The sequence below is a fragment of the Carcharodon carcharias genome (genome assembly GCF_017639515.1).
Source record: "Carcharodon carcharias isolate sCarCar2 chromosome 37 unlocalized genomic scaffold, sCarCar2.pri SUPER_37_unloc_2, whole genome shotgun sequence".
NCBI lineage: Eukaryota > Metazoa > Chordata > Chondrichthyes > Lamniformes > Lamnidae > Carcharodon > Carcharodon carcharias.
The window spans coordinates 2944972-2971204 of record NW_024470767.1 but is presented as its reverse complement, the minus strand read 5'-3'; the positions used below and the strand labels follow the sequence as shown (position 1 = coordinate 2971204).

The following is a 26233-nucleotide window of genomic DNA, read 5'->3' as shown; positions in this document are numbered from 1 at the left end:
GGCAAAGTGATTTTAAATCAGTGCAAAAAGTGCACGGCCTCAGATTTAAATATATTTCCCTGTAACCTTCACTCGCAACTCTTGCCAGGTCTCTCTCATTTTCTCAATTTGAATCTGTTCTTGGGTGACCTTCTGTTGGGGTGGCTGAGTTGCTTTTGTTATTTGTTCACGAGATGTGGGTGTCGCTGGCTGGGCCAGCATTTGTTGCCCATCCCTAATTGCCCTTTGAGAAGGTGGTGCTGAGCTGCCTTCTTGAACCGCTGCAGTCCATGTGGTGTCGGTACACCCACAGTGCTGTTAGGAAGGGAGTTCCAAGATTTTGACCCAGCGACAGTGAAGGAACGGAGATATATTTCCAAGTCAGGATGGTGAGTGGCCTGGAGGGGAACTTCCAGGCGGTGGTCTGCTGCCCTTGTTTGTGTGGTAGAGGTGGTGGGTTTGTTGAAGCTGTGACTGATGACAGTGGGCTATGAGAATAGGTCAGCTCATCTGCCAGTGGAGGAATAGAGTGTCCAGGGCGGCGATGTTTGCATAGACACTGGCCCCGCTCTGACTCGCTGCTTCACCTCTCCACCTGCCTGAGATTGGGTATGTGCAGCAGGAGGGAATTGCAATGCCGGTTATCTGCCCCTTTTCGTGGTGGAGCTTGCCGACACCCTGTAAAACCCACCCCACACCCCAGTGCTGGAATCTCCTGCATGAATTCAGCCTCACAAATGGTCATAATCTGTTCCTCCATGGGGTTCCTATCCTCCTGGGCAGTATAACCAACGGCTGGTGGTAAGACTGTTCCTTTATGTTCCTCTGCTGTGAAGGGAAGAAACAAAAGCTGTTTTCTGTGGGTGTGCTGTGTAGTCTCAGCCTTTCAGTTTGCAAAGGCTGCCTGACTTTTCACTTGTAGTGTGTGCTTCTGAAGGTGTGTTGCATTCTGACCTTGAAATAGAAGGCTGTAGAAACCTGATGCTTCAGAGAGGAGGGGGCTATGCTTGTTGAAGATTAGGTGCAGTCTCCAGTAAACAGTAAATGCAACATTAAAGAGCTTTGACTGGGGCTTGGGAGGGTGAAGTTAAATAGATAAGTAAGCATGGTTGTGGGAAGAATGGGGAGAATCTGCTTAAATGGGGCACTCACCTCCCCCTTACTTATTCCACAATAAGGGGGAGAGAGGCCTGCTTTTCCCTCTCCACCCCTCTCCTGAAGTGCTAGCCCATACACAATCACAGAATGATATTGGCACATCAACCCATCTTGTCTGCACTGGCTCTCCGAATGCACATTATGAGTTAGTGCCATTGCTCTGCCCTTTCCCCATACCCTGCACATTGTTTCTATTCAAATAATCATCTAAAGGCCTTTTGAATGCCTCACTTTTCCCTGGGTGCTGAATGAGAAGGTCACACCCCATTCCAGTACTGGGCTCTATAATTCAAGCTGACACTGAGAGCGCACTGCACTGTCGGAGGGTCAGTACTGAGGGAGTGCCGCCCTGTCGGAAGGTCAGTACTGAGGGAGTGCCGCCCTGTCGGAGGGTCAGTGCTGAGGGAACACTGCACTGTCGGAGGGTCAGTGCTGAGGGAGCGCCGCACTGTCGGAGGGTCAGTGCTGAGGGAACACTGCACTGTCGGAGGGTCAATGCCGAGGGAGCGCTGCACTGTTGGAGGGTCAGTGCTGAGGAAGTTCTGTGTAGTAGGCAATGGGAATAAATGACTTGTTAATGGTTAGATGGTGTTGGGCTTTCCTGTATTGCAATAGTGACTGCACATCATTGGTTGTAAAGCACTTTACAAGGTTCAGAAGTGGTGAAAGCCACTGTAGAAATGCACATTCTTGTTTCTTTGTTGAGATGAGTGTTGGCCATTGGCAGGATTGTCCTGTCTGGGAAGGGCAGGCACAGGTTCAGTGGTGGGGGTTGGTGACAGGTGCTGTCCATTTCAGGAATGCACCGTTGAACTGGAAGGGAAGACTCTAAGCCCTTCTGTGTCCATGTCCTGAATGTGCTTCAAATTTCTGGCTCTACATGGGAAACTCTGTAGGCATGAACTGTAAATGGGACAAAGAGGGAGTAATTACATCTGATAAACACAGCAATAAGCTCATCCTAAATAAATGTGAATCACACGTAGTTACTGAGGGAGTGTCTGGAAATGTGCGTGTCATTTACGCTGTGTTTAGTTGGAGCATTCGCAGGTCTATGAGAGAGAGGCAGGAGGATGTGAATGATTGGATAGATCTTTGATAGCACAGACGTGTTGGGCTGAGTGGCCCCTCTCTCTGCTGGTTGATTCTGTCAGGTAGATTAAGCCACTGTTGTGCAAAGGTGTAAGCTTATAAAACATCCTAGCTGTATTTATGCTGTGCCCCGGCCTGGAAATCCAGACTGATATTGGACTCCGGTCTGATGTTTATCTTTAGGGTTTCTAGTGTCGACCTGGTCAAAACCAGCTAGCTGGGACCTATCAATCGCAACCTGCATGCTCTTCCTGTCCTCACTCCTCCCTCCACCCCTTGCTCCTTACCCTCTCTCAGAATCAAGAGTCTTTATGGCACAGAAGAAGGCCATTCGGCCCATCGAATCCACAATGGCTCTCTGCAGAGCAATCCAATAAGCCCCATTGCTCTGCTCTTTCCCCATGGCCCTGCAAGTTTATTTTCCATCCCCTTTCCTCTTGAAATCACAGTTGTCACAGTGCGTTACTGTCATAATGTAGGAAATAGGGGAGCTAATTTGTGCACAGCAAGCTCCCACAAACAGCAGTGCAGTAACGACCCAGATCAGCTGTTTTTGGCGATGTTGGTTGAAGGATAAATACTGGACGCATGACACCGGGGAGAACTCCCCCCTGCTCTTCCAACCGTCCCCCCTGCTCTTCTAATAGTCCCCCCTGCTCTTCCAACCGTCCCCCCTGCTCTTCCAACAGTCCCTCCTGCTCTTCCAACAGTCCCCCCTGCTCTTCCAACAGTCCCCCCGCTCTTCCAACCGTCCCCCCTGCTCTTCCAACCGTCCCCCCTGCTCTTCCAACCGTCCCCCCTGCTCTTCCAACCGTCCCCCCTGCTCTTCCAACCGTCCCCCCTGCTCTTCCAACCGTCCCCCCTGCTCTTCCAACCGTCCCTCCTGCTCTTCCAACAGTCCCTCCTGCTCTTCCAACAGTCCCCCCTGCTCTTCCAACCGTCCCCCCTGCTCTTCCAACCGTCCCCCCTGCTCTTCCAACCGTCCCCCCGCTCTTCCAACCGTCCCCCCTGCTCTTCCAACCGTCCCCCCTGCTCTTCCAACAGTCCCCCCTGCTCTTCCAATAGTCCCCCCTGCTCTTCTAATAGTCCCCCCTGCTCTTCCAATAGTCCCCCCTGCTCTTCCAACCGCCCCCCTGCTCTTCCAACCGTCCCCCCTGCTCTTCCAATAGTCCCCCCTGCTCTTCCAACAGTCCCCCCTGCTCTTCTAATTGTCCCCCCTGCTCTTCTAAGTGTCCCTCCTGCTCTTCCAACAGTCCCCCTGCTCTTCCAACAGTCCCCCCTGCTCTTCCAACCGTCCCCCCTGCTCTTCCAACAGTCCCCCCGCTCTTCCAACAGTCCCCCCTGCTCTTCCAACAGTCCCTCCTGCTCTTCCAACAGTCCCCCTGCTCTTCCAACAGTCCCCCCTGCTCTTCCAACAGTCCCCCCTGCTCTTCCAACAGTCCCCCCTGCTCTTCCAACCGTCTCCCCTGCTCTTCCAACCGTCCCCCCTGCTCTTCCAACCGTCCCCCCTGCTCTTCCAACAGTCCCCCCTGCTCTTCCAACCGTCCCCCCGCTCTTCCAACTGTCCCCCCTGCTCTTCCAACAGTCCCCCCTGCTCTTCCAACAGTCCCCCCTGCTCTTCCAACCGTCTCCCCTGCTCTTCCAACCGTCCCCCCTGCTCTTCCAACCGTCCCCCCTGCTCTTCCAACAGTCCCCCCTGCTCTTCCAACCGTCCCCCCGCTCTTCCAACTGTCCCCCCTGCTCTTCCAACAGTCCCCCTGCTCTTCCAACAGTCCCCCCTGCTCTTCCAACCGTCCCCCCTGCTCTTCCAACAGTCCCTCCTGCTCTTCTAACAGTCCCCCCGCTCTTCCAACCATCCCCCCTGCTCTTCCAACCGTCCCCCCTGCTCTTCCAACCGTCCCCCCTGCTCTTCCAACCGTCCCCCCTGCTCTTCCAACCGTCCCCCCTGCTCTTCCAACAGTCCCCCCTGCTCTTCCAACCGTCCCCCCTGCTCTTCCAACAGTCCCCCTGCTCTTCCAACCGTCCCCCCTGCTCTTCCAACCGTCCCCCCTGCTCTTCCAACCGTCCCCCCTGCTCTTCCAACAGTCCCTCCTGCTCTTCTAATAGTCCCCCCTGCTCTTCTAATAGTCCCCCCTGCTCTTCCAATAGTCCCCCCTGCTCTTCTAACAGTCCCCCCTGCTCTTCCAACCGTCCCCCCTGCTCTTCCAATAGCCACCGTAGGACCTTTTGCATCCCCTGATAGAGTAGGCAAGGCCTTGTGCATAAGGAGGCACTTCCTCTGCGCTGCACTCCCTCTGTGCGGCACTCCCTCAGCGCTGCACTCCCTCAGCTCCGCGCTCCCTCAGCGCTGCACTCCCTCCACACTGCACTCCCTCCGCGCCCCACTCCCTCCGTGCCGCTCTCCCTCCGCGCCCCACTCCCTCCGCACTCCCTCCGCGCCGCTCTCCCTCCGCGCTGCTCTGGAGTGTCAGCCAGATTTTTATGCTCGAGCCCTGGAGTGGGATTTGAACTCAAATCAGCTGACTGGGAGGCTAGAGTACTACCAACTGGGCCAGAGCTGACAGGCAAGAGCCTGGAGAGCAGGCTGCACAAGGAACCTGTATTCACTGTCGGGTGTGGTGTTCTGGAACCATCAGCAATGAAAGAAGTATTGATGTTATCTCAAGCTGTCTTGTGCTGTTGTGGGGAAATCTCGGCAGAGACATTTTTATTCAAAGTAATTAGTTCCCTATCTCCCTGTGAAATATCTAGATTAAAATATACAAGGCTATTAAGTCTGCACACGCTTCCCTCAGTTTATTTTGTTATAAATTCTTGTGTCCCTATTTACAGTGGAAATTGTCTATGTAAACATCACACTGCAGCCACGCCTCCCACCAGTTACCAGGCAACCCCTATTATTTATAGAAATAGAAGAAATATGTATATGCCTATATATCAATGTAATATATAGATGTATATTTGGACATGAGAACTTAGAGGTATAGATCATAATAGAATGATGGAACAGACTGGGGGGCTGAATCCCATTCTGCTGAGTGGCGATTAAATCTTACCTGCCCTGAGCCACTGGGAGCTGACCTGAAGACACACCCTGCAATGCAGCAAGAAACCGGGTCTCTGTTATTCAAAACGTTGCAAATCTGGTGTGTGAGGCACCCTCCTGTGAACCAGTATTTAAAGTTGTCTTTCCTGCCAGCGTATTCCATTATAAATTACAATGTAAACGTTTTCCTTTCTATATTGCTGTGTGAGCTGTCACAGTGGTTGCAGACTGTGTTGTTAGCTGGCTCTGGACTGTCTCTTTAATGGTGGTTAGTGGTGCTTCATTCTTGCACTGTGCATGTCCCTGGCAAGGCTAGTGCCTCATTGTCCATCCTTAATTGATGATGGTGGTGGTGGTGGTGCGCTGTCGCCATATAACTGAATGTATTGTTCAGCCATCCCAGAGGCCAGTTAAGAGTCAGCCACTTTGCTGTGGATCTGGAGTCACAGGTATGCCAGACCAGGTAAGGAGGGCAGATTTCCTAAGGTGCGTTAGTGACCCAGATGTTTTTCTACATGACAGTCTGGTAGTTTCATGGCCATTACTGATACTAACTTTATATTCCAGAGACTCTGCAGCTGCTGTGATGGAATGTGAATGGCTGGCTCTGGAGAATTACTCCAAGCCCCCTGAATCACTATAACCGCTATGTTAAGACCATAAGACATAGGAGCAGAAGTAGTCCATTCAGCCCATCGAGTCTCCTCCGCCATTCAATGAGATCATGGCTGATCTGATAATCCTCAACTCCACTTTCCTGCCTTTTCCCCATAACCCTTGATTCCCTTACTGATTAAAAATCTGTCTCAGCCTTGAATATACTCAATGACCCAGCCTCTACAACCCTTTGCGGTTAAGAATTCCACAGATTGACTACCCTCTGAGAAGAAATCCCTCCTCATCTCTGTTTTAAATAGGTGACCCTTACTCTGAGATTATGCCCTCTGGCCCTAGACTCTCCCACAAGGGGAAACCACCTCTCAGCATCTACCCTGTCAAGCTCCCTAAGAATCTTATCTGTTTCAATAAGGTCGCCTCTCATTCTTCTAAACTCCAATGAGTACAGACCCAAACTACTCAACCTCACCTCATAAGAAAATCCCTCCATCCCCGGGATCAACCTAGTGAACCTTCTCTGGACTGCCTCCAATGTCAGTATATCTTTCCTGAGATAAGGGGACCTGAACTGTTCACAGTATTCTAGGTGTAGTCTAACTAATGCCTGCATGTGGATTCATGGTGTGAATCAGGGCTTATCTGGAGGATGTTTGGGCCTGGCAAACATTAACACTTACCTGAATGAAACACTGTCTGATGCCCCAGAATGAATACACGTGGTAAACTTGGTTCATGGCATGCTCTGGCATAGAGAGAGCTTGGCTGTTTTCAAAGTAACATAAACACAAGGAGTATTTTCTTACACTGACCTCACTTGGTTTCACCCATGGCACGTCAGTGCTTGGCAGCTGGACAGTGTTGTTTGTATTTATTTATAACCCCGAGGGGACGGGCTTGCACACAGCCCTTTCATCTCCATCCATCTCCTTTTCAAATTGCAGTCAGGGTGGGGAGCTTGTTTCTGGGCCAAGGTTGTTTCTGCTTTGAGTCGGCCCAGTAATCAGCCCTTGCTCTTTCCGGAGAAGCTGCAGAAGTCCCAGCAATTACTTCCTTATTCCTAAGTAAATGCTGCAGTTTGAAGATAAGGAGGTTCCCTTAGTAACCTGTTACATTGGTAACCCACAACCAACCATTTTTACAGCTGCATGACTATGGGTGTATTCTCCCTGGCCTTGTACTTGCAGTCAGAAACCGCATATAATACACAAATCCCATTCGCTATTTCATACAGCATTTATTCTCATCCAGAGAGCTTCTTTTCCCCTGTCGGTGATCCGGATAAACATTTCTTTAAAAGCCACAAGCTTTTAAGTGGACCGCCCATAAATCCCAGTGCATTAAATCTTAAAAAGCAAGCCCCACAGAGACCTTGACACTTCAGATAGGCAGCCCAAGCCTGATTGCTATCAGTCTACAGAGCTGCAAAATAATACTGTGGCTTACTATGGGAGTGCAAGAACTTGGGCACTCGTACAGAGCAGATTTTAAAACGTGTTTATCGTGGGAAACAGAAGCTGAACATTGCAAGAAAGGGACGATTTAGTTCCCTGTTTGTGGCTGTCATTGACACTCTGTTTGGAATTCACAAAAGCCCATGTTCCTCTTCTCACTTCACTGCAAGGTCTCTAAACAAGCACCTCGTGCCTCTCCCTTTGTTGGAAAATTTAAAATTCTCATCTTTGTTTTTTCAATCCCTCCTTGACCTGTGTGTATATCTCCGCCAGCACCATACAACCCTCCGAGATCTCTGTGTTCCTCCGTTTGCAGCCTCATGAGCATCCTCCAATTTCCATGGCTCTAACATTGGCAGCTGTACCTTCAGCTGCCTGGGCCCTAAGCTCTGGAATTCCCTCCCTAAACTCATCTCTCTCTCCTCCTTTATGATCCTCCATAAAACTAATCTTTTTGACCAAGCTTTGGCCATGTGCCCTCAGACCCAGGAATAGTAGCCTAATGGACATATTACTGTATTAGTGATCCAGAGGCCTAGACTAGTTCCGAAAAAGACTCATATTGGATTTGAAATGTTAGCTCTGTTTCTCTCTCACAGAAGCTGCCAGACCTGCTCAGTTTTTCCAGTACTTTCTGTATTTAGCCTAGACTAATGATCCAGATAGGAGTTCAAACCCCACCACAGCAGCTGTGGAAATGTAAACTCAGTTAATTAAATAAATGTAAAATAAAAAAAACTAATCTCAGTTATGGTGACATGAATCTACCAGATTGCTGTAAAAACCCACTTGGTTCGCTAATGCCCTTTAGGGAAGGAAATCTTGTGTCCTTAACCGGTCTGGCTTACATGTGACTTCAGGCCCACAGCGATGTGGTTGACTGCCCCCCTGGATTGACCCAGCAAGACACCCGGTTCTCCAAACAGTCGCTTGACGGTACAGAACTTGAATATTGCTGAAATAAAGAGAGGTGTTGCTGAAGATTTTCATCTTGCGCTCATCAAGACAAATGCAAGAATGTGAAATTTCAAACTATCACAACAATTTGTACTGCAGGAGAAAATTGTGCTGATTGGATGGCAAGTTGACTTTGGCCGAGGTGTTGCCAAAGAGAAAGCTAAGGGGAACGCTCGGCTCCCCAAGCTCCCCGGATATTTAAAAAAAGGTGCAAGGCTTGAACATGTCCCTTTTGTTTGCAGAGGACAGGCTCCTGCATATGGATGGATGTTGCTTCTACAAGTGTAAATGAGCCATGTTATGAGCTCGACTGGTTATCTTAAATTGGTTGTTAGTGTAGATATTAGCCCACTCTGGGCAGCATTGGCTGAACAATCCTGTCACAGATTCACATCCAACAGTAGACATTTTGTTCTGGGGTTTTGCAAGCGTGGGCTGGTTGATTACAGTCTGTACTCTGCCTGTTACAGGCAACTGAAGGAACATACTGTTTGATTTGATCAGCCAATCAATGGGACATGCGCCCTGTGTACCTGGTATCACACCAACACTGAGATTCATGCACAGCATTGGTTAATTGTGTAGCAGGGTAGAATGTCTTTTTAGACTGATGGCTGAATTGCAGTGCTGTCGGAGGTTAGTTGCAGTGTCCGGACAGTGAGCTGGGCTGGGGTCAGTTTGTGCCTGTACAATCATCCATTCTAAAACTGGACATTCCCCTTCCTAATGGGAAAAGTTGACACAAATGAATGATAAAACCTTGACATGAGGAATAATGTTTTGTCGACAGGTAATATATGCAAATTCTTTAATATATTACAGTGACAGCAGAAGTACTGGAACTTGTCAGCTTATACTGACTGCATTTTCATTTCTCTTGTTCTGTACTAGTTGTTCCGTGAAGTACGAATAATGAAGATTCTGAATCATCCTAATATAGGTAAGTCCGTTTCTTTAACCTTACCTCCACTGCATGTAGAACTGGCAACTTCTATTGGAAAACTCCTGGCCTTTCATGTCCAATTTGAAGCATGATGTTGGACCCCTCCTGGTGCAGGGCTTAGCTGTCTTTGTCCCATCCTGCCTCGCCTTGTCCCTTCAAGGTTCACAACCATTGGCGGCGCTCCATTGCTTCCAATCCCTACAGTGGAGATGTTCAACTCGATCCAGCCCACTTCCCAACCCCAAACAGCAACTGAGCAAACCCTGAGCAGTTTGGGGAAGGGACTGGGATTATCCTAACCTTGACTGATCATTCCCACTCGCAGTACATAGATCAGCCTCCTGAGGGTGAGAATTGGTGGGGAGTGCTGGCCTCCAATTGATAGCATCAAGGTGGAGGAATCTTCCATCAGAGAACGTGAGGGACCTTGTAGCTGACACTCTCCCTAGATGCAGAGCAGGGCAGCAGCATTGTTCCTCCCCCTCTCATCTGGACCCCTCCCCACCCCCACCTCAGGAATTCTCTGGTCCCGACTGCAGGTGGGGGAGAGTTGGTTGTGCCGCTCCTTCACAATTCTCCAATGTAATTGCCTGATGGTTGTAACACAGGGACTTGCCTGGCAGCTCCCAAACCTGGGACACCCCTCACCCGCAGAACCCGGCCTGAAATTCCCCAAACCCCAAACCCTGTCTTCAGGGGATTGAAGCCTTCCTGTCCCACAACAGTTACTTTAGTTGGAGGTGAGACTTTAATCTGATTTATTATTCTCTTTGTGTCTTGCAGTTAAATTATTTGAAGTTATAGAAACGGAAAAAACACTGTATTTAGTAATGGAGTATGCCAGTGGGGGTGAGTATTACAGTGATTTGTGTGTGTGTGTCTGTGTTGTGTGTGTGTCTGTGTTGTGTGTGTGTCTGTGTGTGTGTCTGTGTCTGTGTGTGTCTGTGTGTTGTGTGTGCGTCTATGTGCGTCTGTGTCTGTGTGTGTGTGTGTGTGTGTCTGTGTGTGTGTGTCTGTGTGTGTGTGTGTGTGCGTGTGTCTGTGTCTGTGTGTGTGTGTGTGTGTGTCTGTGTGTGTGTCTGTGTTAGTCACTGCTGCAGAATGTGCTCCCAGTGTTGCCGCCAGGCTTGTGTTGCCAACAATAGGATGGAAAGTATGCAGTGTGATGTGGTTAATATGTGACCCACTTCATTCATCACTGTGAGATTGGATAGCACTCCCTGGGATGATACCCACTGTGACAAGTCTCTGAGCATCTTCACCCTGTCGTACAGCTCAGGGCTGTGTCCAGACACAGCCTAAGGACAATGTTCAAGGAAAGGCCACCTTACCCTTGCCTTTTGTTGGACAACTCCTCATTTACCAGTTTCCCCTACTCCTTCAAACACCACCCCCCAAATCTCTTGGGAGAGGCTACCCATCAAGAGCTCTCTAATTCTACAGAGTTCCCACTGAACCCTTCTCTGGAATTATGAAGCTGTTCTGCTGTGATCTCCTCACAGTCTGGCGGCATTAGCACACGAGCTGTAATTACCCTGCTCTACGCTTTCCATTCACACAAACCTAATAACATTTCACCCTTCATATCTGCCTCCTCCCCTTATTACTCCATTAAAATCCTGGTGGTAACACTGGCTCCAATATTTTTACTATATTGCAAGCTGGTTAATTTCTAAGTTATGAATTACAGGGAGTGTAATACAGGTACGGTGGCCCAAACGACACCCTTGGGAATGAGACAGGGCTGGATTTTGGATATCCAGCCTGGCGTAACCCTTCTGTTATCACGCAGTAGGTTCAGGCACAGGGTTCAATATATCAGGTTTCCATCCAGTTCTCTTACAATATCTGTCTTCAGCTAGCAGTTTGTGCCTGACTTTTAACAGTTTGAGGGTGTGTTGCCAGTCAGAATCAGAGGGAGTAAGCAATGGGAAGCTCCTTGGGCCAGACTGAGACAGTGCCTGAGCAGTGCACCTTTCCCAAAAATGCCTGGTTACTCCAATTACTTTACTCGTATTGATTGGCAGTTTTTTTTTTGTGGACTTTATCTGGGCCAGTGTTTTACAAGCAGAGGAAACCCAGTGTGCAATAGCTCAAACAGTAAAGCTCTCTACTACAGAAAGGTCTGCTTTTCATACACTGACAGTTCTCGGACAGCCAGCTTTGAGGCAGACGACCTGTCACACATTTTCTACTGATTCTGTTTATCGTGTAAACTGTTGGATTGCAGACTTGACAGGGAGTGTGCTGCATGTGCCGGCGCAGGCTTCAGGGCACAATTGTCTATAGTGTGGTCATTGCAGCAGATGCTCAGAGGCTGTTTCCCCCTGGCTGGGGGGTCTAGAGCGAGGCAAAATCTCGGGAAGCTGGGACCATGTGGGACCGAGATGAGGAGAAATTTCTTCACTCAGAGGGAACGCTGTCCGGGGGGAGAGTCTCAGTGAGCGCTGTCCGGGGGGAGAGTCTCAGTGAGCGCTGTCCGGGGGGAGAGTCCCAGTGAGCGCTGTCCGGGGGGAGAGTTTCAGTGAGCGATGTCCGGGGGGAGAGTCTCAGTGAGCGCTGTCCGGGGGGAGAGTCTCGGTGAGCACTGTCCAGGGGGAGAGTCTCAGTGAGCGCTGTCCGGGGGGAGAGTCTCAGTGAGCGCTGTCCGGGGGGAGAGTCTCAGTGAGCGCTGTCCAGGGGGAGAGTGTCAGTGAGCACTGTCCAGGGCGGGAGGAGAGTCTCAGTGAGCGCTGTCCGGGGGGAGAGTCTCAGTGAGCGCTGTCCGGGGGGAGAGTGTCAGTGAGCGCTGTCCGGGGGGAGAGTCTCAGTGAGCACTGTCCGGGGTGAGAGTCTCAGTGAGCACTGTCCAGGGGGAGAGTCTCAGTGAGCACTGTCCGGGGGGAGGGTCTCAGTGAGCGCTGTCCAGGGGGAGAGTCTCAGTGAGCGCTGTCCGGTGGGGGAGAGTCTCAGTGAGCACTGTCTGGGGCAGGGGGAGAGTCTCAGTGAGCGCTGTCCAGGGGGAGAGTCTCAGTGAGCACTGTCTGGGGCGGGGGGAGAGTCTCAGTGAGCGCTGTCTGGGGGGAGAGTCTCAGTGAGCACTGTCCGGGGTGGGGGGAGTGTGGAATGAGAGAGCTGGATACTTGCTGTCTCTCTGTACTGTGGCACTGCGCTGTCACTCTGCTAGCTGCCTGTTGTCAGTCTCTGTCGTCTCCTCCCTGTGGGTTATTTCTGTCTGAAGCCCTGTTTCTGTCCTCCTGCAGGGGAAGTCTTCGATTATTTAGTTGCACATGGAAGAATGAAAGAAAAAGAAGCAAGAGCAAAATTTCGACAGGTCAGTGCCAACCGAGAATATCCACTCTGCTCTCTTTTGTCACCCTGAGTTTCTGTCAATCCGTGCGCTGAGTCGGTTTATCAGCGCTTCCCTCTCTTAGTTCTCCTCACCTGTCAGGACTCCAACTCAGCAGCTTTCCTCCCCTCTCTGGCTCCTACCCCTACCCCCACTCCAAACCAGGAGGCCCTTTCCCTCCACCCTCTCTCTGTCTCCCCCATCGCCTCTCTTCTCCACACCACCCCCTCCACACCACCCCCCCCACCTCTCTCCACTGCCCCAGCCAGGGCTCTTTCCCTCCACCCTTTCCATCTCCCTCAAAGGCCCCTACCCTGCCTCCAGCCTCCAGGGCCCTTTCTGCCCCTCTCCTCCTGCATCCTTTTTCCCACCCTCTGCTTCCCCGAAGCCCCTGGACCCCTTCCCATTGGACTTCGCTGCCTTCCTCGCCCCACCCCCACCCCCACCCTCTCCATTCCTGCTGTTTCTTCTCCCAGGCCCCTCTCTGACCTGGCTTTGTATTAAGTTGTGGGGCAGAGGGCAGGGCAGGTGTTGGTAAATAGGAGCTGGGACCCTAGCTCATGTCCCGTGACCCATGGGTACTGAGGCCAGCAGCTGCCCTCATTGAGCTCAGCACAGGTAAGGGTCAGTTGTGGGACCACCCTGGACTATCTGGCTCATTACCACATCATTTGCCCATTGGGTAACAGCAGATACTACAATATATTTCCATACCCATCTGGACATTAAATATTAAAAAGCTTGTATCTTCACAAACCTTACCGAAAACTCTGAGTTATGCTCATCGTCAACAGACCCCGTTGTAAACCGCCTTCCTAACATTTCCCCTTTCATTCTCCTATGTAAACTGTCACAGTGCAGTTACAGCCTCTGGCCACAAGGTCAGTTTGCCACCACTTCAGTTACACTTGGTTGTGTTTTGCTGCGGGTTCCTGAGGCTTTCAGTAATAATACTGACTGGCCCACCCTCCACCCAAGTCGTTAGGATGTATGTGAAGTCACTGATATTTAAATTAATCTTGGACGGGGTGTGGTATAATGTGGTTTGGGAATCTGAGCAAGGACCTAATTGTTATTCAGCTGTCACAATATTTCTCCTGCTTGTGTTTTCTAGATAGTATCTGCTGTGCAGTACTGTCACCAAAAGTGCATTGTTCATAGGGATCTGAAGGTAAGGGCCATTTTGTCTGTTTCTCAGTTTGATACACAGCGATCTTGGGCTTTGCTGATTGATTATTTATTCATTATTTGTTCAGTGGTAATACTTGTCCTTAATATTGTGTCTCATTTTATTGACACCTCTTCAGCTCTGTAGAGTTGATTGTTTTTGGAGCGCATTGTTTGTTATGTGAGTGAGTTGGTGCAGCCTGTTTTGTCGTGTGCTAGGGGACTTATTATAAGGGCAGCTGCGCCCCGGAAGTGGGTTAGACTCTGCAGGTACAGTGCTCCCTTCTTCCAAATGGATTGTTGGTCTTTATCTTGAGGGGTCTGGAGCACAAGGGGGTGGAAGTTACGCTCCAGTTGTATGAAGCTCCGCCCAGATCCCACCTGGAGTAACTGTGTTCGGTCCTGAGCACCACACCTCAGGAAGGAGATGTCAGCCTTGGAGGGGGTGCAGTGCAGATTCAGCAGGATGATACCAGTGCTGAAAGGATTGTGAGGCTGTGCAGGCAATACTTACATTCCGAGTGTGGAAGATTAAAGGGTGATCTCATCAAGATGTTTGAAATAGTTAAAGGTTTTGACCGGATAGATAGAGAGGAACCATTTTCTCTGGTGGGAGAGTCCAGAACAAAGGGGCATAATCTTAAAATGGGAGCCAGCTGTTGAGGGGTGATGTCAGGAAGCACTTGTTCACGCCCAGGGGGAGTGGGAATCTGGTGAATGCTCGAAGCTCAATGGCCTCCTGTTCCTGACATTAGCCATTGCAAAGGAGCTAAAAGCCCCAGTCTGCACTGACACTGGAAATAACTGAACGAATCAGGTTTAAAATCAAAAAGCTGTGGATGCTGGAAATCCGAAACAAATACAGAAATACCTGGAAAAACTCAGCAGGTCTGACAGCATCTGCGGAGAGAAACACAGTTAACGCTTCGAGTCCGTATGACCCAGGTTTCAAGTTGTTTTGACCAACTGGTTTGTGAGAACGGTGGTTATTATAGGCTGGTTGTACTATGTTTAGACAGAGGGTTTGGTATGGCAGATGCCTGCTCACTGGCACTGGGGACATCAGTTTTTGCCAAACCCTGTGGGCTTCAAGCTGATGGTGTTAATTGACCCAAAACAGCTTAAATGGAATTGAGCCTGGGTGATATCGGCTTCCCCCGATACCAGTCACCTGTCGTGGAAGCTCGCTATCATTCAGTAACTCCTTGGGAAGCAGAGAGGGGTGTGAGAGTCACCAGGGCCACCAGTGAGCTGGGGGGCTCAGACTTGTTGGGTCAAATGATGGGACCAGTTGTCTTGTCAGCTGCAGCAGCTGCCTCAACACTGCAGCTTGTCCAAGAATGTGATCGAGGGGCACGAGAAGTAGAGCAGTGGAAAGGATCGTCTCCCGAACGTTGGGACTGACGTGAAGGACTCCAGTGGCCTGTCCTAGTCCTGAGGTCAGGGGTGTGGAATGTCACTGAGGAGGACACCTTAAATCTGAAGGAAACGCAGGCTAAGGGCTGGAGAGTCCTTTATGCCTCTGAGGCTCTGAATTAGAGGAAAGCGCTGGTGGTGTGTTTGAACCTTGCAAGTGCTCACTGTGTTACTGTTGTCACCTTTCTTAATGACCTCACAAATGCTTTAACCCTTCTGAGCTTTGTTTTTTCCTCCGATGGGTTTGCTGTAAATCCCATTTTTATTCCTGTCTTTTCTCCATCCAGGCTGAAAACCTGCTGTTAGACGGAGATATGCACATAAAAATAGCGGACTTTGGCTTCAGTAACGAGTTCACACTGGGTAATAAATTAGATACGTTCTGTGGGAGTCCCCCTTACGCTGCTCCAGAGCTCTTTCAGGGGAAGAAATACGATGGACCAGAGGTGGACGTTTGGAGTCTTGGTGTGATCCTCTACACACTCGTAAGCGGCTCACTGCCCTTTGACGGACAGAACTTAAAGGTACTTGGACAGGCTGTTTTGAAATGAAAGTCGTATACAGGATCCTTCTCTGTGTAGAGGCTTAGACCACAAAACCAAGGAAGTGCCCTTTGAGCACTTGGCACATCATAACATTCAAGGCTACGGGGTTAGGTAGGTAGGTCAGCTGTTTCTCACATGTCGCTGCAGACTCAATGGGCCAAAGGGCCTCTTCTGCACTGTGTGATTCTGTGATGCTGAACTTTTATAAAACACTGGTTAGGCCCCAGCTGGAGCACTGTATCCATTACTGGGTCAGGATCTAGGAGATGGTGCTGGAATTGGGCCAGGAATGAAGGACATCAGACTAGAGAAACTGGAGTTGTTCTCCTTAAAGCCAAGGAATGTGATTTGATAAAAGTCTTCAAAATCTTGAGTGGGTTTCGATAGAGTAAACAAGAACGAGCAGAGGGGGAGATGAGGAGAATGTTTTTTTTACGCAGCGAGTTGTTGTGATCTGGAAGGCGCTGCCTGAAAGGGCGGTGGAAGCAGATTCAATACGAACTTTCAAAAGGGGGGAATTGGATAAATACTTGAAAAGGAGAAATTTGCAGGGCCATGGGGCAAGAATAGTAATGTGGTTGACTCTTAAATGCCCCCTGAACAAGGGCAATTAGGGATGGGTAATAAATGCTGGCCCAGCCAGTGACACCCACACCCCATGAACGAATTAAATAAAAGAATTAAATAGTGGGTGAGTATGATTAATTAGACAGACCTTTCAAAGAACTGAAAGCAACAGGATGGATTGAATATCACTTTATAATCCTACAAGAGCCCATTCAACTGAGCCCCTCCTGAGCCAAAGTGACGTGTTCCTGCCCTTTCAATAAATGCACTTCCAAGAAAGCGCTCTCTGCAAATCCTGATAGACTTGAAAGTCTGGTTTACTTTTCACTCCAGCTCTGCTGACACTTTTAGGTTACTGTCTACTGCTTCCAGAGAACTGTACAGTGCCTCTTTACCTGGCACGCCTCTCTTTGTTCGCTCTGTCATGGGTTGGTGTAAGAGCAGAGATGGCTATTCCAGCCCAGCTTGGAACCTCACAGCAAAGCTGGATGTGGAGCCGTTGGTAAATAGATTAACTGCGTTTGCTGCAGTCGCACAACCAAAAATTGTACAAATCATCACATGTCCCTGTGCCTGCTAGAGCCAGTGTTTCTGCTCAACACGAGCCTTCCCCCTCCCTACTCCATCTCCCTCTATCCTTCCACACGAACCTTCCCCTTCCCTACTCCATCTCCCCCTATCCTTCCACACGAACCTTCCCCCTCCCTACTCCATCTCCCCCTATCCTTCCACACGAACCTTTCCCTTCCCTACTCCATCACCCCCTATCCTTCCACACGAACCTTCCCCCTCCCTACTCCATCTCCCCCTATCCTTCCACACGAACCTTCCCCTCCCTACTCCATCTCCCCCTATCCTTCCACACGAACCTTCCCCTTCCCTACTCCATCTCCCCTAATCCTTCCACACGAACCTTCCCCCTCCCTACTCCATCTCCCCCTATCCCTCCGCACGAACCTTCCCCCTCCCTACTTCATCTCCCTCTATCCTTCCATTTCTTTCTCCCTCGTGTGTTTATCCAGCTCCTCCCTTGAACGTATCCAAACTATTCAACTGAACCACTCCCTGTGGGAGTGAGTTCCACATTCTCACCCTTTTATCCTGAGTTCCCCGGTGGATTTATGACTGAATGTCTTATATCGATGGCCCCTAGTTCTGGCCTCCCCCACAAGTGGAAACTTCTCTACGTCGACCCTTTCCAAACCCCCATCATCATTTTAAAGACCTTGTTCAGGTCACCCCTCAGCCTTCCCTTTTCCAGAGAAAAGAGCCCCAGTCTGCTCAATCTTTCCGGATGGGTTAAACCTCTGCGTTCTAGCATTGTCCTTACAAATCTCTTTGTGCTTTCTCTTGAGCCTCTTTATATAATATAGCTTGTAGTGAAAGTGTTATCCCACTCCCCAGACTCTCTACCCATACCCCTGCAAGATCCGTCCCTTCAAGCACTCCTTCAATTGTTGCCTGAAAATTCCAGTTGAATCTGTTTCCCTCCCAAAGAACAGCTGAGAAACAGTTTATCAAGCGTAAATGGACTCAGTCAGGGTGATTTGTAACAGAAAGAGGCATCATTTACCTATATAAAAACAAAAAAACTGCGGATGCTGGAAATCCAAAACAAAAACAGAATTACCTGGAAAAACTCAGCAGGTCTGGCAGCATCGGCGGAGAAGAAAAGAGTTGACCTTGGGTCATGAGGAGTCGAAACGTCAACTCTTTTCTTCTCCGCCGATGCTGCCAGACCTGCTGAGTTTTTCCAGGTAATTCTGTTTTTGTTTTCTGTCATTTACCTGCTGCCTTCCGAGTCCTTCATGCATGATGTGTTAAAGTGGAGCAAGCGTTTGTGCAGGCAGACATGACCAGCACTTTTTGTTTAGCAAAATCCCAGAAATAGTAATGGGCCTGTTTTTTTTTTGTGAGATGTTGGCCAAAGGCACTGCAAAAGGATTCCCTCCTTATCTGTTCACACTCGCTCCCACAGAGCTGCAGCCCTCCCCTCCCCCAGTTGAACTGCAGCCACAGGGAGCAGTTTGTTGCGTTGATCTGACCAATCCCAATGTGGGATACGACTCTCTCATTGTACCCGTGCAGTGTGAGGTCTCATCACTTCCTGTACTGTGATGTTTACTCACCCTGTCAGGAAGAAAGGTAAAAGGATTGTATTTACATAGCAACTTTCACATCCTCAGGGCACCCGAGGCACTTTCCGTACAGCCAATTACATTTCGAGTGCGGTGGCTTGTTAGGTGGGCAAACACAGCAACCAATGTATGCACAGCAAGATCCCACAAACACCAAGTGAGGAAATTGATCAGTTTTTCAGTTCCAGTTTCAGGAGGAATTTGGTTAGGACATGGGCGAAGACATGATTCCATTCTTTCAGCAAATAGTTTTGCCATCAGAAGTGTAATTGCAGCTTAATGTACTTGGCCCTGTGTTACGTTGGTGTAAAGCTGTGCATTTGGTGTGTAACATATTTCACTGATGATGGAGAGACTGCCTCTTAGTGTTTGATTTGGGGTGAAGGGTGGGGTAAAGTCCAATTCATGTTGAAGTCACACTTGTTTCAATGAGTTTTCCCACTTTCTCCCCTTCCGTCAGGAACTCCGAGAGAGAGTGCTGCGAGGCAAGTACCGAATCCCCTTTTACATGTCCACAGACTGTGAAAACTTATTGAAGAAATTCCTGGTACTAAATCCTGCCAAGCGAGGGAGCTTAGAGGTGAGTTAGAGCACATCTGTGTCGTGCCTCATCAAGTCGTGCAGGCTTTAAACATGCAATGAGTTGCTTTTATGATGCGGGACAACGTAGACCCCCCCCCCCCCCACTGCCAGCAACGGTGTGACCGCTTCATCGCGCGAGTCAGGCACTGGCACGCTTGCCTGACATCCCCACTCACACTGGTCCAGTGACCGGGAGGGGGCGCCCATGGTCACTCCCACGATGGCCCTTCTTCAAGCCCCCCCAAACCCCACCCCAATCTGAGTAGCTCAGCTTCATGAATTTGGCACAGACGAAGGGTATGGGATTTCTGTGGCTCACAAGCGTACTTTACATAGGTTATGCAGCACAGAAACAGGCCGCCCTTGGGATCTTGCTGTGCACAAATCAGCTGCCATGTTTCCTCCATTACAACAGTGACCCATCCTTCAAAGTGCATCATTAGCTGTGAAGCGCTTTGGGATGTCCTGAGGTGCTGGAAAGTTGTACATAAATACAATTCTTTCTTCCTTTATTGACCTCAATTGTTGTATTGATCAGCAAATAATGAAAGATCGCTGGATGAATGTTGGTTATGAGGACGATGAGCTGAAGCCCTACACAGACCCGGAGCCAGACTACAAGGATCCCCGGAGAACAGGTCTATTTTCTCTCAACTATCCATTCCTCTGTTACTGGCACTTCACAGCCCTTTGGGTTTTAACAATGTATTCCCTTTGCTTCAGAGCTCATGGTTAATATGGGATACTCCCGGGAGGAGATCACTGACTCTTTGGTGAACCAGAAGTACAATGAAGTCATGGCAACGTATCTACTACTGGGCTGGAAGACTTCTGAGGTAACTGAAAGCTGAGAATGAAGTGATAACCGCCAATCCTGCAGTTTCCATTGCGTTTCTCTCTCCCCAAATCCCCCCTCTCCGACACAACCAGACTGGATTCCACTGTTATACCGTGCTGTTAGAATCTGGTTATACCATGCTGTCAGTGTTAGAATCTGGTTATACCGTGCTATCGGTGTTAGAATCTGGTTATACCGTGCTGTCGGTGTTAGAATCTGGTTATACCATGATGTCGGTGTTAGAATCTGGTTATACCATGCTGTTGGTGTTAGAATCAGGTTATACCGTGCCATCGGTGCTGGAATCTGGTTATACCGTGCTGTCGGTGTTAGAATCTGGTTATACTGAGATGTCTGTGTTAGAATCTGGTTATACTGAGATGTTTGTGTTAGAATCTGGTTATACTGTGATGTCGGTGTTGGAATCTGGTTATATTGAGATGTCTGTTAGAATCTGGTTATACTGTGATGTCGGTGTAGGAATCTGGTTATACCGTGGTGTCGGTGTTAGAATCTGGTTATACGGAGATGTCTATGTTAGAATCTGGTTATACTGAGATGTCTGTGTTAGAATCTGGTTATACTGTGATGTCGGTGTTGGAATCTGGTTATACTGTGATGTCGGTGTTGGAATCTGATTATATCCTGATGTCTGTGTTAGAATCTGGTTATACTGAGATGTCGGTGTTGAAATCTGGTTATACTGAGATGTCAGTGTTAGAATCTGGTTATACCATGCTGTCGGTGTTGAAATCTGGTTATACCATGCTGTCAGCATTGGGGTCTGGTTATACCATGCTGTCGGTGTTGGGGTCTGGTTATACCATGCTGTCGTTGTTGGGGTCTGGTTATACTGTGCTGGCGGTGTTGGGGTCTGGTTATACCGTGCTGTAGGTGTTGGGATCTGGTTATACCGTGCTGTAGCTGTTGGGGTCTGGTTATACCGTGCTGTCGGTGCTGGGGTCTGGTTATACCGTGCTGTAGGTGTTGGGGTCTGGTTATACCGTGCTGTCGGTGTTGGGGTCTGGTTATACCGTGCTGTAGGTGTTGGGGTCTGGTTATACTGTGCTGTCGGTGTTGGAATCTGGTTATATCGTGGTGTCTGTGTTGGAATCTGGTTATACTGTGAGGTCGGTGTTGGAATCCAATTATATCCTGATGTCTGTGTTAGAATCTGGTTATATTGTGCTGTCGGTGTTGAAATCTGGTTATACTGAGATGGCGGTGTTGAAATCTGGTTATACTGTGATGTCGGTGTTGAAATCTGATTATACTGTGCTGTTGGTGTTGAAACCTGGTTATACTGAGATGTCGGTGTTGAAATCTGGTTATATTGTGCTGTCGGTGTTGAAATATGGTTATATTGTGCTGTCGGTGTTGAAACCTGGTTATACCATGAGGTCAGTGTTGAAATCTGGTTATATTGTGCTGTCCGTGTTGAAATCTGGTTATACTATGCTGTCGGTGTTGAAATCTGGTTATACTGTGCTGTCGGTGTTGAAATCTGGTTATACTGTGCTGTCGGTGTTGAAATCTGGTTATACTGTGCTGTCGGTGTTGAAATCTGGTTATACTGTGATGTCGGTGTTGAAATCTGATTATACCATGCTGTCGGTGTTGAAATCTGGTTATACTGTGATGTCGGTGTTGAAACCTGGTTATACTGAGATGTCGGTGTTGAAATCTGGTTATGTTGTGCTGTCGGTGTTGAAATATGGTTATATTGTGCTGTCGGTGTTGAAAACTGGTTATACCGTGATGTCAATGTTGAAATCTGGTTATATTGTGCTGTCAGTGTTGAAATCTGGTTATATTGTGCTGTCGGTGTTGAAATCTGGTTATATTATGCTGTCGGTGTTGAAATCTGGTTTTATTGTGCTGTCGGTGTTGAAACCTGGTTATACCGTGAGGTCAGTGTTGAAATCTGGTTATATTGTGCTGTCGGTGTTGAAATCTGGTTATCCTGAGATGTCGGTGTTGAAATCTGGTTATATTGTGCTGTCAGTGTTGAAATCTGGTTATATTGTGCTGTCGGTGTTGAAATCTGGTTATATTGTGCTGTCGGTGTTGAAATCTGGTTATATTGTGCTGTCGGTGTTGAAATCTGGTTATATTGTGCTGTCGGTGTTGAAACTTGGTTATCCTGAGATGTCGGTGATGAAATCTGGTTATACTGAGATGTCGGTGTTGAAATCTGGTTATACTGAAATGTCGATGTTGAAATCTGGTTATACTGAGATGTCGGTGTTGAAATCTGGTTATACTGAGATGTTGGTGTGGAAATCTGGTTATACCGTGCTGTCGGTGTTGCGGTCTGGTTATCCCGTGCTGTCAGCGTTGGGGTCTGGCTGTGCAGTGCTGTCAGTGTTGGGGTCTGGTTATACTGTGCTGTCGGTGTTGGGGTCTGGTTATGCCGTGCTGTCGGTGCTGGGGTCTGGTTATGCCGTGCTGTCGGTGCTGGGGTCTAGTTATGCCATGCTGTCGCTGTTGGGATCTGGTTATACCGTGCTGTCGGTGTTTGGGTCTGGTTATACCGTGCTGTCGGCATTGGGGTCTGGTTATACTGTGCTGTCAGTGTTGCGGTCTGGTTATACCGTGCTCTCGGTGTTGGGGTCTGGTTATACCGTGCTGTAGGTGCAAGTGTCTGGTTATACCGTGCTGTAGGTGTTGGGGTCTGGTTATACTGTGCTGTAGGTGTTGGGGTCTGGTTATACCGTGCTGTAGGTGTTGGGGTCTGGTTATACCGTGCTGTCGGTGTTAGGGTCTGATTATACCGTGCTGGTTATACCGTGCTGTCGGTGTTGGGGTCTGGTTATACCGTGCTGTCAGTGTTGGGGTCTGGTTATACCATGCTGTAGGTGTTGGGGTCTAGTTATACTGTGCTGTCGGTGTTAGGGTCTGGTTGTACTGTGCTGTCGGCGTTGGGGTCTGGTTGTACCGTGCTGTCGGCGTTGGTGTCTGGTTATACCGTGCTGTCGGTGTTGGGGTCTGATTATTCTGTGCTGTCGGCGTTGGGGTCTGAATATTCCGTGCTGTCGGCATTGGGGTCTGATTATACCGTGCTGTCGGTGTTAGAATCTGGTTAAACCGTACTGTCGGTGTTGGGGTCTGGTTATACCGTGTTGTCGGTGTTGGGGGGTGGTTATACCGTGCTGTCGGTGTTGGGGTCTGGTTATACCATGCTGTCGGTGTTAGAATCTGGTTATACCGTGCTGTCGGTGTTGTTTTGTGCCAAATGTTCCTGCCATATTTCTAAGAATAATTGTTTTGCCTTGTGTTTGGCCAACAGTTGGATGCAGATTCTCTGTCCAGCAGCAACTTGTGCCTGAAGCCCCGCTCTGACCACACGAACAGTAACGCACAGTCACCCTCCAACAAGGTACAGCGGAGTGTCTCAGCCAGTCAGAGACCACGCCGGCTCAGTGACCAAGGTAGGTTCACAAACTCGCTGTCCCTGCCCAGGAGTAAGTATGTTCTAATGGGGATAATTCAAGAGTAAAAAGAGGTTCTTCACCGTGATTGATGGAGTTCACCATCCATGTCACCCATCCATGTGGGGCAATCTCAAAACCTGTCCTCACCCTGAATACTGCACAAAGTTCATGATACTACCTGGTGTCGACATTGTTTACTCTGTATGTAACCCCGTGCTGTACCTGTCCTGGGAGTGTTTGATGGGGACAGTGTAGAGGGAGCTTTACTCTGTATCTAACCCCGTGCTGTACCTGTCCTGGGAGTGTTTGATGGGGACGGTGTAGAGGGAGCTTTACTCTGTATCTAACCCCGTGCTGTACCTGTCCTGGGAGTGTTTGATGGGGACAGTGTAGAGGGAGCTTTACTCTGTATCTAACCCCGTGCTGTACTGACCCTGGGAGTGTTTGATAGGGACAGTGTAGAGGGAGTTTTACTCTGTATCTGACCCCAATGCTATTTCTGTCCTGGGAGTGTTTGATGGAGACGGTGTGGAGAGAGCTTTACTCTGTATCTAACCCCGTGCTGTACCTGTCCTGGGAGTGTTTGATGGGGACAGTGTAGAGGGAGATTTACCCTGTATCTAACCCCGTGCTGTACCTGTCCTGGGAGTGTTTGATGGGGACAGTATAGAGGGAGCTTTACTCTGTATCTAACCCCGTGCTGTACCTGTCCTGGGAGTGTTTGATGGGGACAGTGTGGAGGGAGCTTTACTCTGTATCTAACCCCATGCTGTACCTGCCCTGGGAGTGTTTGATGGGGACAGTGTAGAGGGAGATTTACTCTGTATCTAACCCCGTGCTGTACCTGTCCTGGGAGTGTTTGATGGGGACGGTGTAGAGGGAGTTTTACTCTGTAACTGATTAATGCTGTTCCCAGTCCATGCATAGGGATAGCAGTTCTCATCCCTGGAGTTTTTCATAATCATTGGCACAAACCCAAAAGTTCATAGATTTTCTTGAATTCAGGTAGGATTTGAACCCTCAGTCTCTGGGAAATAGGATGCAGGAGGAAGTAATTTGATCCCTCGAGTGTTTTGCACTCTGAAATAAGGCTGGCTTTTGACTTGAGTCCCTGCTGAAGGTGGTTGACATTCACACTACCTTTCGGTAAACCGTGATTGTTTTATCCTTGCTACAGCTGGTCCCACCAACCCCAGCACCAACTCCTACTCCAAGAGGAACCAGGCAAACAGTACTGACTCCAAACACCAGGAGGACGAGAAGGATAGCTCTCGACGGTCGAGCAGCAATGTGAAAGTGCCGGCAAGTCCACACACCGGCTCGGACAGGAAGAAAACCAGCACACCATCCACTTTGGTGAGTGTTGGTACAGAGACACTGAGCCACAGGCGTGGTCACTGCCAGGAGCCTCGCTGCTGTCTCACTCTCACTGCCCTTCAGTGTGTTGTTTCAATGTGCATGTTTTCTCTGTCCCCTTACAGAACAGCGCACTGCCTGGCGGTGTGAGCCGGGGCAGGAATTCCCCAATGGTGGATCGAGCTGTCACAGGTCAACAGGGTAGTAACGTTCAGAACGGAAAAGAGAGGTGACTGCCAAATCAATCAATTGTCCTGTTCTGTGTATCACCCACACTCACCGTGCACTCTTCCCTCACACTCACCGCACACTCCCCCCTCACACTCACCGCACACTCCCCCCTCACACTCACCGCGCACTCCCCCCTCACACTCACAGCGCACTCTCCCCCACACTCACCGCGCACTCTCCCCTCACACTCACCGCGCACTCTCCCCTCACACTCACCGCGCACTCTCCCCTCACACTCACCGCGCACTCTCCCCTCACACTCACCGCACACTCACCATGCACTCCCCTCACACTCACTGTGCACTCCCCTCACACTCACAGCGCACTCTCCCCTCACACTCACCGCGCACTCCCCCCTCACACTCACCGCGCATTCCCCCCTCACACTCACCGCGCACTCTCCCCCACACTCACCGCGCACTCTCCCCCACACTCACCGCGCACTCTCCCCTCACACTCACCGCGCACTCTCCCCTCACACTCAGCGCGCACTCTCCCCTCACACTCACCGCGCACTCTCCCCTCACACTCACCGCGCACTCTCCCCTCACACTCACCACGCACTCTCCCCTCACACTCACTGTGCACTCCCCTCACACTCACCGTGCACTCTCCCCTCACACTCACCGCGCACTGTCCTCACACTCACCGCGCACTCTCCCCTCACACTCACCGCGCACTCCCCCCTCACACTCACCGCACTCTCCCCTCACACTCACCGCGCACTCTCCCCCACACTCACCGCGCACTCTCCCCTCACACTCACCGCGCACTCTCCCCTCACACTCACCGCACACTCACCGTGCACTCCCCTCACACTCACTGTGCACTCCCCTCACACTCACCGTGCACTCTCCCCTCACACTCACCGCGCACTCCCCTCACACTCACCGTGCACTCTCCCCTCACACTCACCGCGCACTCCCCCCTCACACTCACCGCACTCTCCCCTCACACTCACCGTGCACTCTCCCCTCACACTCACCGCACTCTCCCCTCACACTCACCGCGCACTCCCCCCTCACACTCACCGCACTCTCCCCTCACACTCACCGTGCACTCTCCCCTCACACTCACCGTGCACTCCCCCCTCACACTCACCCTCACACTCACCATGCACTCCCCTCTCACACCCTCACACTCACCGTGCACCCCCCTCACACTCACCCTCACACTCACCGTGCACTCCCCTCACACTCACCACGCACTCTCCCCTCACACTCACCGCGCACTCCCCCCTCACATTCACCGCGCACTCCCCCCTCACACTCACCGCGCACTCCCCCCTCACACTCACCGCGCACTCTCCCCCACACTCACCGCGCACTCTCCCCTCACACTCACCGTGCACTCTCCCCTCACACTCACCGTGCACTCTCCCCTCACA

At 50.0% G+C, this 26233-nt stretch overlaps 1 protein-coding gene across 11 annotated transcripts in view; it reads left to right on the top strand.

Annotated features, from left to right (window-relative positions):
- Positions 1–26233, top strand: part of mark2b (MAP/microtubule affinity-regulating kinase 2b) — a 370292-nt gene that overhangs the window by 275565 nt on the left and 68494 nt on the right. For all 11 annotated transcript variants that reach the window (XM_041182005.1, XM_041182004.1, XM_041182007.1 and 8 more), the window contains exons 4-14: positions 9193–9241; positions 10028–10093; positions 12487–12557; positions 13687–13743; positions 15443–15679; positions 18866–18985; positions 19526–19625; positions 19711–19823; positions 23115–23256; positions 24437–24615; positions 24741–24844. In XM_041182005.1, the coding sequence (XP_041037939.1) occupies positions 9193–9241; positions 10028–10093; positions 12487–12557; positions 13687–13743; positions 15443–15679; positions 18866–18985; positions 19526–19625; positions 19711–19823; positions 23115–23256; positions 24437–24615; positions 24741–24844 (1238 nt within the window). The remainder of the gene's footprint in view (positions 1–9192; positions 9242–10027; positions 10094–12486; positions 12558–13686; positions 13744–15442; positions 15680–18865; positions 18986–19525; positions 19626–19710; positions 19824–23114; positions 23257–24436; positions 24616–24740; positions 24845–26233) is intronic.